This window comes from Lontra canadensis, unplaced genomic scaffold (genome assembly GCF_010015895.1).
Source record: "Lontra canadensis isolate GAN:19392208 unplaced genomic scaffold, GSC_riverotter_1.0 scaffold248, whole genome shotgun sequence".
NCBI lineage: Eukaryota > Metazoa > Chordata > Mammalia > Carnivora > Mustelidae > Lontra > Lontra canadensis.
In genome coordinates this window covers 312675-326115 of record NW_022631242.1, presented here as the reverse complement: position 1 = coordinate 326115, position 13441 = coordinate 312675, and the positions used below count along the sequence as shown (strand labels likewise).

The 13441-nt window shown below is 36.4% G+C and overlaps 1 protein-coding gene across 1 annotated transcript in view; it reads right to left on the bottom strand.

Annotated features, from left to right (window-relative positions):
- LOC116862486 (AT-rich interactive domain-containing protein 4B) overlaps positions 1 to 13441 on the bottom strand; it is a 141191-nt gene that overhangs the window by 25311 nt on the left and 102439 nt on the right. Inside the window, exon 18 of the mRNA XM_032849790.1 lies at positions 2185 to 2269. Within this exon, the coding sequence (XP_032705681.1) occupies positions 2185 to 2269 (85 nt within the window). The remainder of the gene's footprint in view (positions 1 to 2184; positions 2270 to 13441) is intronic.

Here is a 13441-nt window from a genome sequence, read left to right as displayed (position 1 = left end):
TTTCAACCTGGTAGTTTCAAAACTTGTAACATTTTCAATATAAAATGTTGGTTGGGAATGACAAAATTCCAAACATCTTCAGTTAGCTGACACTGGGAATAACTCTAAACAAATGATCTCTTAAAAAGTGAAGTCACAAGGCAACCTTCCTCCCTCATGTCGAAAAAAACTGTCCGTTTACAACTAAAATGAGGAGAGGCAAACTAAAATACTTCCTGGAGCCTGCTTTTTGAATTTGTTTTGAAAATAATGTATAGGAAAAATCACTGAGACAAGCTTCCTAAATGATGCTGCAGAGCGTGACGGAGCAATAGACAACTCTGATGTCCCACCACAGAGACAGACTACGGAATCTCAGGGACTACTTTCACACTTCTCCCAAAAACGGCACATCAGTATCATCATTCTGGATGCAGAGAAGATAATTCATGACATATTACAGATGTTTCGGGGTAATAGTTCTCCAAGTGTGGTCCCTGGACCCACACCATGAGTATCTTACTGGAATGTGTTAGAAATGCAAACTCCCGGAACCAACCTCAGATCTAGTGAATCAAAAATGCTGGGGATGGGGGCACCTGGGTGGCTCAGTGGGTTAAAGCCTCTGCCTTTGGCTCAGGTCATGATCTCAGGGTCCTGGGATTGAGGCCCACACTGGGCTCTCTGCTCAGCAGGGGGCCTGCTTCCTCCTCCCTCTCTGCCTGCCTCTCTGCCTACTTGTGATCTCTTCAAGTAAATAAATAAAATCTTTAAAAAAAAAATGCTGGAGATGGAGCCAAGCCATCGGAGTTCCAACAAGTCCTCCAGGTGACTGTGATAGGTGCTCAACTGTGAGAGCCACTCAAGACATCTGGGCTTAATTCTCAGAATGCAATGAAAAGCCTGATGTGCAGGTAAATGACACAACCTTTCAGTAATTAGTGCTGCTCCATTTTTTCTCCTGTTGCTAGCCTTTTCACTACTTCATTATTTTATTCCAGAGACCATAATGTATCCTGTATTCTTAGGGTAGAAAAGGTCCACCCCATTCGGAATTCAAATATGGCTTTCAATGGCTATCAGAAGACAGATGAGACAGAGTGAGGGAGGGGTGTGTAATATCAGAGTATTATCTAGAAAGCTTTTCCAAAATTCACATGATTCTTCCCTAATGACCAGGAATTGTAATATACGCCCTGGGAGGGGGCAAGAAATGAACCGAGAATAAATATTTAGGAAAAAACTCCCTAAGGAATGATTTTTTTTTTCCAAAGATTTTATTTATTTATTTGACAGAGATCACAAGTAGGCAGAGAGGCAGGTAGAGAGAGAGGGGGAAGCAGGCTCCCTGCTGAGCAGAGAGCCCGATGCGGGCCTCGATCCCAGGACCCTGAGATCATGACCTAGGCCAAAGGCAGAGGCCTAACCCACTGAGCCAACCAGGAGCCCCCAGAATCAATATTCTAATACCACTTCTCCCATCCCTACCTCCTCCTCTACCTGAGAAATACTCCCTCCTAAAACTTGCTTTGTCTGTGGAAATGGGCTTTTTTAACACCACTTGCACACAACCCTTCCAGAAGCTAAAGATAATACTATATATTCTGATTTCCATACTTCACAGTAAAGACCAAAAGTGGAGATGAAAGGGGTTTGAGAAACCCTAATTGTAGCGCCTGGGTTGCTACACCGAAACTTGAAGAACAGACCCAATTTTACAGTGAGAAAAGAACAGTTGCTCTGGGGGAAGCTTGCATGATCTGGGGCCACTAGCTCTCCTCTGCTTTCAGATACCCCCTCCTTTTCTTCCCCTGAATAGTTTACAGGCATTAGACTAAAAGCCAGGCTCCCGGTCACACTATTTTATGGCTCCTAGCTGGAAATGAGAGGGGCAAAAAGGATGGAAATAAGTAAGCGAAACCCGGCTGGGTGGGATTACATAAAGCTAGGATTAAAACAAGCCTCAAAGATCACTAAGTACAGTACTGTTTCCAAAAGACCTTTCCATAAGCTGACAATACTAACTATACCCAGATCTAGCATTTGGTAAATTCACTGCTCTTGAGTATTGCTATCTCTACCAACACTAACACACACACACACACACACACACACACACACACACAAAATGCATATTTTAGAGGAAAAGTTCTTTAACAGCTATGATGTAGCAAAAAAAGCACTTTTAGCAAAATAACCACTTACCTTTATTTTCTTCCGATGTTTTATCTTTGGCACGTTTTTATCAGCAGGTCTTACTATTTTATCCGCTTTAATCCATTCATCATATCTAAAATTAAAAGAAATTCATCTAAGTACATGAAACATCACTTAAGTAACTATGCCATATTAAAGAGAAACTCATAAATAGAATCATAACATTTTAGAACAGGAAACGTCAACTTCCTGGTTCAACGAATAAAGCTACCAAGCTCCAAAAAGAGAGATGAAGTAATCTGCCCAAGGACATAATGTCAGCTACTGGCTGAACCAAGACCAGAAAGATCTCTTGACATCTAAACTAGCACCCCTTACCCTGTTACCATAACTAAAAGAAACCAAATTTGTATTGTAAAGAAACCACAATTTTTTCTACCTTTTTTTTTTTGTCTTACTCTGTTTTGCTTTTAAGCAGCAAGTAGACCATTTTCCCCCCCAGACATATCAGGAAACTAAGGTAATATGCTCTAGTTTTAAATGACATTGTGTTATAAAAGGGCATAATATTGTAACTTACAGACAATGCAAAATCAACAGAAAAAAAAACCCTTCTCATAAAATAGTAGGAAATCTTTACTCAGCCAAGTTTTTCAATATTCTGAGATGCTTCCTACATATACACACAGCTAAGAGTCAACAGCTCTGATGGCCTTCCCACTCAATGCCAACAATCTCTCTGAGTTTCACAGGGTGCAACTTACTCCCAACTGCAATAAATCTATTTGTTTAAAGCAAAAAAAGAATGGCAGTTTATTTTTGTAAAAACTCAACTAAAAGGAAGAAACATTAAAAATGAGTTAACATCTTTTTATGTTCAAAAGTTATATAATTATTTATTGTGGAAAATGGAAAACTCACTAGCATTTTTAACTCCATAACATGAAGAACTGAAAATAAGCTTTTAAATGAAAATGTCCTCATTAGTAGAAGTACTAAATGAAGTAATAGAGGCCCCAAACCAGGCACTAAATGATCTGGGTCATCACCTGACTGATAAAGTATATTCTTGCTCCGGAGTGGGCCTGAAATGTATGCCTGTAACAACTCCCACACAAAGTGCTACTGCTGGTGCAAACACTGGCTTTCCTAGGGCGTAGGACACAACCCCCAGGCAAGGGGTTAGGTCTGTATCTGCTGGAAGCTGCTGAGGGCCACAGCGATAATTAGAGAGAATGAGGAAGAATGGAATGAGCTCTAGGAAAGTCTTCCTAGAACTTCCCTGCGGCTGGTTATGTGGCCCTGGTCAAGCCATTCTCAACATCAGACTCAGTGTATTCTGTATCAAATAAGACTGTATTTAAAAAAGAAAAATAAAAAAATAAGACTGCACAGCACATCTAGTTTTCAATAATCAAACAGTAAGAACTTCGAAAAGTTTTAAAACAAGTATTATTCTACTCAACACATCCCTTTTGGTACTTATACTGGCATGGTAGCACCTATCTAAATATTTACAGTACTTTTAACTTTCCCATGAATACTGAAAATTGCATTATGCTTGAGATGAAAGCTATTTAGTTCCTTCTAACACTGGAATGAAGGTGGAAAATGAAGAGAAAATACAGTATCTCTGCCCTTCGCAAAGTTGAATGTAAATGTCTAGAAGTGGGTCTTACTTGGATATAGTTATGGAAGTTAATGCTGTGTACTTTGTTTAAAAGAAAGCAAAACAAGCTATCTTCTCATGAGATAACTGAAGACAGTTCATGATGATTACTTATACCTAACATCAACGTAAACTAAACAAGGATATATTATTTTTTACCTTTCTTTACTCAAAACTATCTGTTACGTAGCTAGTTCGTAATATCACACATTTTTACTATTCAATTCGGTTTTTGGCATGAATTATATTTCAAATTAGGGCAAAACAGTAGTTGTAACTTAAGATCATCACCATGATATTCTATACTTGTCAAATACATCAAATAAGCAAAAAAAAACAAAACAAAACCAAAAACAGTTACTGCCTCCATAGCTGAAATGTTCATCATGAGGGACAAAGATTTATGAGTCACAGAGAATGGATATTCTCTTAGGAACAACGTAGAAGAAACATACACATCAATAAAGTAACAGCTGCTGCCTTGGTGCAGGACGACGCCCACAGCCTAAGCTCCACCAGTGTACATACGCTATCTGGTCACCATTTTCTGAAGAGTCCTATAAGAGGACTGGCTATCAGAAGAACTTAAAGTAGTGACTGTGGAATGTGTAAAGAGCATTGGACCAAGCAGAAAAGAAAAAAGACAAATTCTGGAATTAGATGAAAGGAACTATACACACTTCTAAAATACTGGAATAACAGTATTTAAACACTATGGTCTTACTATCTTGGATGACAGTTTTGTTTTAAAATAATGAATATTCTGTATGGTTTTAAGAGATGCCTTGGAAAATTCTTTAAATATGTTTCCTATTGAAATAATAGGTACTTTGTACATGGTAACTTACAGTCCTATAAATATTAGTTAATATTATTACTCCTGTATTATTTGCCTCTTTCTGTTCTAATTTCTCAGTGTTTTTTGCTTGTTTAGGTATTACCCTGTTCTGACACTATTCTTTTAGATTTGTTCTTTTCTCGGCCAGACTTATTCTCTATTTTTAATAAAATGTAGTGACACAATACTTTTATTGTTATTATAATTAATAACCTTTAGAACTAGAACATGCCTTAAAAATCTATCAATGAATTTACTTCACAGATTAAGAAAACTCAAACCATGAAGTAAACGGACTCTGCGACCAATAGATTTGCCAAAAAAGCACGAGGTAGGGAGTTAGAGAAAAATGGGTAAGGGACTGCCTCTTAAGACATTCTGGTCAATACCAGAATAAAGGTAGAGGGCATGGATGGCAGGTCCTATCCAGAGTAAGAAGAGAGAAAAGAATAGTAGATCAGCAGATAGAAAAGCCACATTAAGAATACACAACCTGTGATGAGGGAGAACTGAAAACAACATGAGAATTTTGATTAAGAGAGAGCTTTCAGATTATAAATGCCCTTACCAAATAAAGTTGAGATCATTGACACAAACATTAACCCAGACAAATATTTCAAAACTTAATGAGGTTCTAAATAGCATTTTAGTTTTTGATTACTCTTACAAGGAACAAAGATTAGAGAATAAACTGAGAGCTGTTAACTGATCACTGTATTTTAAAAATAATTAATGTTCCTTCCCTTTATGCAATTACTCAGAGTGTCATGCAAGTGTTCCATTTTCTTTACAGAGTACTTTCAAAGAACAGAAAGGAGAGACACGAAAGTTCATGTGGGAGAAAAACAAAAACTGGTGCCCAAAACAAAACAATACCAAAACTTTTCCTACAGACACTAACTCATATAAAAGAAAGAAGTAGGCCAATTTAATTTTGACTTTCCTAGTGCCAGGTAATTTAAATAAAGGAGGCAATATTAGTGGGTCAAGATCTCTGACTCCCTATCAAATGCCAAGAATAAACACTTGAATGAAGGGAATCTAGTTCAGAACTACAAGAAATTGATGCTGTTCATTCTATATAAACGTTGACTTTTAATACAGTGTATTTTATATTAAAGAGACCATACAATCACTGTGGGCATAGTAAGAAAGTAATCAATGAAGACAGAAAATGAGAAAATTCAGCTCAAATCCAACTATCTTGAATACCATAAAAACCAAAATTACTGGAAGTGGCAATGAGCAGAAAATTGCAGCTAAGAAAAAGAATACCATAAACTAGTTCTCAATTTCTCCTTAGAGTAACATATTAAGTAAGATATCCATTCATGCTTCAAAATACATTCTTAAAGAACATAAGAATCTTAATAACTCAATGCAATACAGTTTTTTTTTTTTTAATTTGAAAACGTTTCTAGTCCTTTTCTCACATATCCTCAAATACAGAGGCATGCCGTCCTTCGCTTGGCTGTGACAGTCAGGGACTCTCCAATGTTCTCAATTCTGCTTTAAGTACCACAGAGGGAATCAAGGGCATATTTTGATGGGGTCTCTCCACTGCATAGGAAGAGCACTCCTTAACAGTTACTTAGGGGAACATGCCTTCAGGCTTCAGGGAAACCACTTTTTCTCATTAAATACCTAGATCACTCTTCAAGGTTAGTGGGCCTGTTGCTGTCAGTTGTCATGTTTAGTGGTCATGTAGTCTGAGAACCAGGAGACAATGCAAGCTAAGCAGTGGGCTTACAAACAAAATGACTTGCAGCTTTGGATCCAAGCAATAAGAGAGTGCTGAAGCAAGCCAGGCAGTTTGGATTATTGATAAAAACTGTCCTGCCTTAAATTGGACATTACCTTTAGAAATTATGATCACAAGCCAGTAATTGGCCCCTGTGTGAGAAAAGGAAATATAGTTTGCCAGGGCACAATGAAAAGATTACTAAATTCTTCCATTTAAAAACAAATATTGAGGCACACCTGGGTGGCTGAGCATCTGCCTTTGGCTCAGGTTGTGGTCCTGGGGTCCTGGGACAGAGCCCCTCATTGGCCTCTGTACTCAGTAGGGAGCCTATTTCTCCCCCTCCCACTACTCCCCTGCTTGTGTGTGCATGTGAACTCTCTCACTTGCTCTTGCTCTCAAATAAAAACTTTAAAAATAAATAAAAACAAATATTGAAAAACAAATACTAAAAAAAAAGTGAATTAAAAAAAATACTAAACAGAAAATTAAGTCTGTTACTAATTAGACCATACTTTTTCAATGATTAATAAATCTACTGTAATTAAAGGATGAAATCTAGACAAGTATCTCATCAGATATTTAAAATATTAAGGAAGATATTTTCAAAGAATGTATATGGCATACCTGAGAATATCTCTACTAACATTCAACTAATGGAACAAACATGAAAGAAAAGACACATGAGCAACTCATTTAACTTAAAAACATCTGCTCCCTGTCCTATATAGAATGAAGGAGCTGGACCAGATGATCCCTAAAGTAAAAAATTATATGAAACTATATATATATACATATATAAAAGTATGCATGAGGGCTTATTCATTTGATAAATGCTTCTTAGGTACTATTTATGTGATGGATTCTGCACTAGGCACTGGGTATTCAAGAACGAAAGCAGCACCGCTCCTTCCCACAAGGAGCTTACCGTGTAACAGAAGACAACACCAAGTAGTAATTACAGAAGTAACAATACAAACCTTCTCAACCTTCTGAAAGCAGCAGCCACATAGATATTTGAATTTTTTAAATGTGTTGAATTAAAATATGCATACAAAGCCAGAAGGAACCATTCAGAGACCATAACATACTTGCTCTCACCAGAGAAAAACAGCTTTCTGATTTTTGTTTGGATGTGTTGGCAAATCATCTAAGAAATTACTTGGCAATGATAAAAACGGAAAACAATGTTAGTCAACCAGGTAAGAAACCAAAATGGTTCTGTTGCCCACATCAATTCAGATTTCGGTTCTTCATGACCCAACCAAACCACTTTTCAAAGGAATATTAGCAGCGTGTATTAAGACATACCCCAAAAGACATAACCTTAGAGATTAAAAAAATTTACATGCAGAATAAAAATATTTAAAAAATAATTTCATAAGCAAAACCAAGCTGACATATTAAAAAGCTCACTATTTGAAACATGTATACAAATTACAAAAAATATAAAAACTAAGAGCCAACCATTAATTTAGATAAAACACTGAAATCATCTGTATTTTATTTTCTGTAATGATTAGACAGACTCATTTAATAACAGCTGAACAATATGTTCTTTGTATCTTACCTATCTATATATAAAAAGTTAATGAATGTCATATAACTAAGACTTTAAAAACCTCACATCTAAAGTGGAAATTTAGGCTATCTTAGCAAGGAAAGAAATTTTTCCCCCTTCTTAAAGTAAAAAAAATTGAGAAAAAAAAAAGTATGACACTGTAATAGGAAAAAAGACCAAGTCACTTGAAAAACAGCAACAGCTATTAAATTAAAAATTTTATAATCCATTTAATCAATATTTGCTTACTTTATGAATTTTCTATAACCTCAATTTATACATATATTTTTAATGAGAGAATATCTAAAGCAAAACTTATAAAAGACCCACTGAACATAAATTTAATGCCTTGTGTCATGTTAAGATATAATGAAACAAAAATAAAGCATTATACTATTGAAAAATAAAATTCTAAGCACGCCATTAACATTTCATATTTCCACTTCATATAGCACTTAATATTAAATCCACATTAAAGACACAGAATGGTGCTCAGCATAATAAAGAATATAACAAAATGAGAATAATTTGGATAATATAGCATAAACATATTTAATATTTGACACAAGCAGGGTGTTGGACATGGTTTTGTAATTATATCAACTGGTTTTCCTGAAGAGTTTAACTCTGTAAAATGAAACAAAGGTATAGGTCTTTAGGCAGAGGTAATATGTAATGTTAAGAACACATCACAAAGCATTGTACCAGGCTCATTTATAGAGATCACTGCAAATGGTTAACAACTGAGGCATTCACTGTATTTTGTGACGCAGATATTGACTTAAAAGTACCTGAAAAGCTTACTTCATTAACATTTGATAAGTTCAGGGGATTGGTATCTATGCACAGTTAGACAAATATACCGATGAACCTAACTATCTACAAAACCACCAAATGAACAGGTCCACGTTTACGTTTTACATTAAATGTACCTGCCAACCTACAAAAACTACTGAATGGAACAGGTTCAATTTAGTAAACAATCTTAAATAAATACAAAGAAAGAAAGCCCATCTGAGTGCAAAAAGAACTAAGTTACTCATCTTTGCTTATGAAGGAAATATTTATATTCACTTGCACTGAAAAACTACTCAACTCAAAAGTCTTATTTTTAAAGTACAAATTATTATGTTCACTTCATTCACTATATGTCTCTACAGACAGGACTGTCTAATACAAAGCGTCTTCATACTGCACAAGAATTTTTCACATGAGTGGTAACACAGTCCTTTGACTACCAGATTATTTTTAATTTTAGTATGTTTTCCATCCTAAAAAGTAAGTAAGCTGAGAGACTGTGACAGAGGGCTGAGGAAGTTGAGAGTTTGGAAAACATGACAGTGAGGTATGAAGAAAAAAAGAACGGGACACAAGAGGAAAAACATGCAAATGGAATTGGAAGTCTTGGTCAAAAAGACTCCCTATTCTCAGAGCTCCTGGATGGCTCAGTGGGTTAAGCCTCTGCTTTCAGCTCAGGTCATGATCAGGGTTCCTGGGATTGAGCCCCGCATCAGACTCTCTGCTCAGCAGGGAGCCTGCTTTCCCCCCTCCTCTGCCTCTCTGCCTACTTGTGATCTCTCTCCTTCAAATAAATAAATAAAATCTTAAAAAAAAAAAAAAAAGACTCCCTATCCTCTAAAACAAGTCTGTAGATACTAACTTGGAAACCACTGTCAGATCGTCTTCATTTGTAGTTTTTTAACTTCCACACTATAGCAATAAAGCAGACAAGTTCCTAGAGTACTTTGCTTTTCTTTCTATCATTACCAGAAGAATTATTTTGAAGCACAGGAACAGAACTCTATATGTACTCTTCTGTCAACATTCCTAAGTCCAACGGCATGCACAATGGAAGTAAGGCAAGGATCAGATTACACGGAAGTAAAAGAACAAAAAAGTAAGGATGTAGAACATTCTGCAGATAGAAGGAACAGAGAAATTAAGCTGAAGTGACATAAAAATTCTTAAAGGGACAAAAGGAGACAGAGAAGGAAAGTCACAGAGCGGGAGTGTTTCCAATCAGATTCATTCTAGCCTCTCATCCTCAACCCCATTTTGGCTACTAATTAGGAGATGGGCTCTTCATATGACAAAAAAAGATCACAAAGAAGAACTGACTACCATATTTACATATAAAAATTAACTCAAAATTGGTAAAAAAAAAAAACTTTGGTATTAGAGCTTAAACAAATTCTTAAATTTGTTCTTAAAAGAAGAATTTTCCTAAATTCTTAAAAGAAAACATGGGGAAATTTTCACTACCCTGGATTTGGTGATATTTTCTACAATACAGCACCAAAAGCATGGACAACAAAGAAAAAATAGATATATTTGGATTTTATCAAATTTTAAAACTATTGTACATCAAGACACTATCAAGAGAGTGAAAAGACAATTCTGCGGGTTCAAAGAATGGGAGAAAATATCTGCAAATTATTTATTTGAGGAGGGATTAATATACAGAACACATGAATAACTCCTACCACTCAACAACAAAAACAATTCAAAAATGCGCAAAGGGCTTAAACAGACATTTCCTTGAGGAAGACATACAAATAGCCAATAAGGACATGAAAAGATGCCCAACATCACTAGTCACTATAAACATACAAATCAAAACCAAATGAGATACCCGCTAGGTTGGCTATAATAAACCTTTTTTTAAAAACAGAAAATAATAAAATGTTGGTGAGGACATGGAGAAACCAGAACCCCAATACAATTCTGGTAAGAATGTAAAATGGTGTAGCCTTTGTGGAAAATAGTTGAGACAGTTCCTCAGAAAGTTAAAGAGTTATCACATAAAAAGCATCAAGAGGCTCCAATGGAGAGCCAGGCCACAGCTGTTCCAATCTCCCATCAGTCTCTGTATTCTACAGGTGCCATTTTTATAGACTTGTCCCTTTTATATAGACTTTACTTTCTATTCTACTTCTATTTCATATCCAGGAGGTCCAATTTAGTTCAGTATTTGTTTCCTACTTACCAAATGCAGACACGTACTTTTCTAGATGTGGTAAGGGATATTCATGGAATGAATATGGAATGGGGATTTTTTTTTCATGTTTTAAAGCTAAATGCACTTTTGTTTTTGCTTTTTTTTTTTTAAGGTTTTATCTATTTATTTGAGAGACCGAGAATGAGAGGGGAGAGGTCAGAGGGAGAAGCAGATTCCCCACAGAGTAGGGAGCCCAATGCAGGACTTGATCCTGGGACTCCAGGATCACCTGAGCTGAAGACAGCCGCTTAACCAACTGAGCCACCCACGTGCCCCTAAATGCACTTTTGTATTGGAAAATAATGTCCTGATGTAGAAAGCTTGAACAATTAAAAAAAAAATTTTTTTTACCCATGGTCCTAGGTGTAAGCTATATTCCAGAAGGTCAAATCCCCTTGACTCCAAAAAAATAATTTGGAAAAATTCAGTATCAGAAAAGTGTCTCAAATTAGAGCTAGAAAAATAGGAATGGAAAGTAAAAGAAGTTAAAATGGATATCAGAAAGATAAAAGAAGAGCACGACTGTAAAGAAGAAAACACACAAAGACAAGAAGAGACAAAAGAGGATAACTGAGGAATGGGAGAAAAGGAAAATAAACAAGAAAAACAGTTGGTGCTGCTGCAGCTGGCACACAAGTGAAAATTATCATGGAAGGAAGGATCGGCTGGCTCAAATACCACTGACAAGGCAAGTAACAAGAGGTCAAGAAATAAGGATGGAGTTCAGCTAGATGGGGTCAGTCGTGACAGGGAGGTGTGATGGGGCAAAAGCCTTAGTGGTGTTGGCTTTACACAAAACAACAGGAGAGACACTGGGTGATAAGTGTAAGCTCAGAGTTTTGCTGGATGGAAATGAGCACAGCAAGAAAAGCAGATAAAGCTCAAGTGAGTTTTGAGATGGGAAAAACCACTGCAGGTCCAGATGTGGATGATTCAAGACAGAGTGAGAAACTGACAAAAGAGAGAGGAAAAAAGGGAGAATTTTTAGGCCCATGTCTCTGACTTAGGAAAGCAGGCATGACAGAAGAACGGCTTGACACAGCAGCACGCTTGTTTTCAAAGATGACTAAAGAGGGAGAGAGACAGAATGCAGCAGCAGATGCAGGTAAGGAGGCAGATGTGGAAGTTCACAAAACTCTCCTCTCACTTCAGTTTTTCACAAGGTTTAAAGTAAACCAACTGAAAGTGAGGGTGGGGAAGAGATGCCGGGCATGTGAGGAGATAAGAAACATTATGAAACAGTCTTCGGAGAAAAGGAGGGAGTGAATGGAAGAGAAACATATCGTGGCCACCCAAAGTTCATACTCATGAATTTAAAAGAAGTCAGCGTGGTTGTTTGTTTTCTCCAGACAGGATCAGCTGCACAGATGCAGGCCAGGAGTAAGAGCGTGAAATTTAAGCAGTGTTCCTGTGGTTTTGTCCAGGAAGAACTATAAAGCAACACAAGAGCATGGGGGTCAAAAGAAATGATGATAAGGAGTGACTGAAGGTAGGCAACACAAGAGGAGTGCTGAGGGCATCAAGAAGGAGGGTGTTTGTAAATCCTGACGGGGTAAGTCCCCCGCCTGGACAATCAGTTCCTTAATAGGGACCACTTCTTTTTATCTTCAGTCCAAGTATAGTACTTTGCACATGACATTGAACTTAAGTTTGTTAAAGAGCAGCTGAATGTTAGCACAAAGTGGGTCTGAACCCATTTATGGAAGCTTTTGACTAGTTCCTCCCTCCCCCATTCCCTCAAAGGAGGAGCCAATTTGCTTAGAGAGGTAAGATATTTTTTAAATGAAATACATTTAATTTCAGGTAATATTTAAGTATAATATATCTTATCTTCAGTTTCCTATAGCTTATAATATGGAGTAGAACTAACTTGTTACTTAGGAGTTCAACAGTTGAAATTTCAGTGTTGTTTTTCCTGTTCTCTTTTAGTTGGGGCTTTTTAATGTAGTTGATGAATCTCGGTATTTAAAAAATCTCAAATCAAATTCCCAACCCCTTGATTATGGAAAGCCAAACTAGAAATGGAGAAAAATAAATCAGCCTCAATACAGAACACTGATAGATTTTAAATCCCAAGCCAAGCAGCCTAGATAGCCGTATTACACTTAGCTGTATCACTAAACGGGATAAACCCAACACGAGCAACAGAGATTACAGCAGTTGAATTTCAAAGTGTAACTTCATTTTCAAAAATCACTCCCACGTTTATGCCATGACTTAGAAACTTGAGAATGAAAGGGATCAATTAGCTAATAGTACTAAAAACTTCTATAAAATATTAACATCGCTAAGAGAAAACAAACAAGAATGGCTACTACTAAAAATTACTGAAGTATGATTATAGTTTTTAAAAACATATGAGCTCTGTCTTTTTAAAGACTAAAAGAAAACATACTACAATATTAAAATAGTTGTCTTTCTACTTTTATATACTTTGACATTTTTCTAGATTGGATGCTATTTTTAGAAGAGTTAAAAGCAATTTATAAAAAAGCACT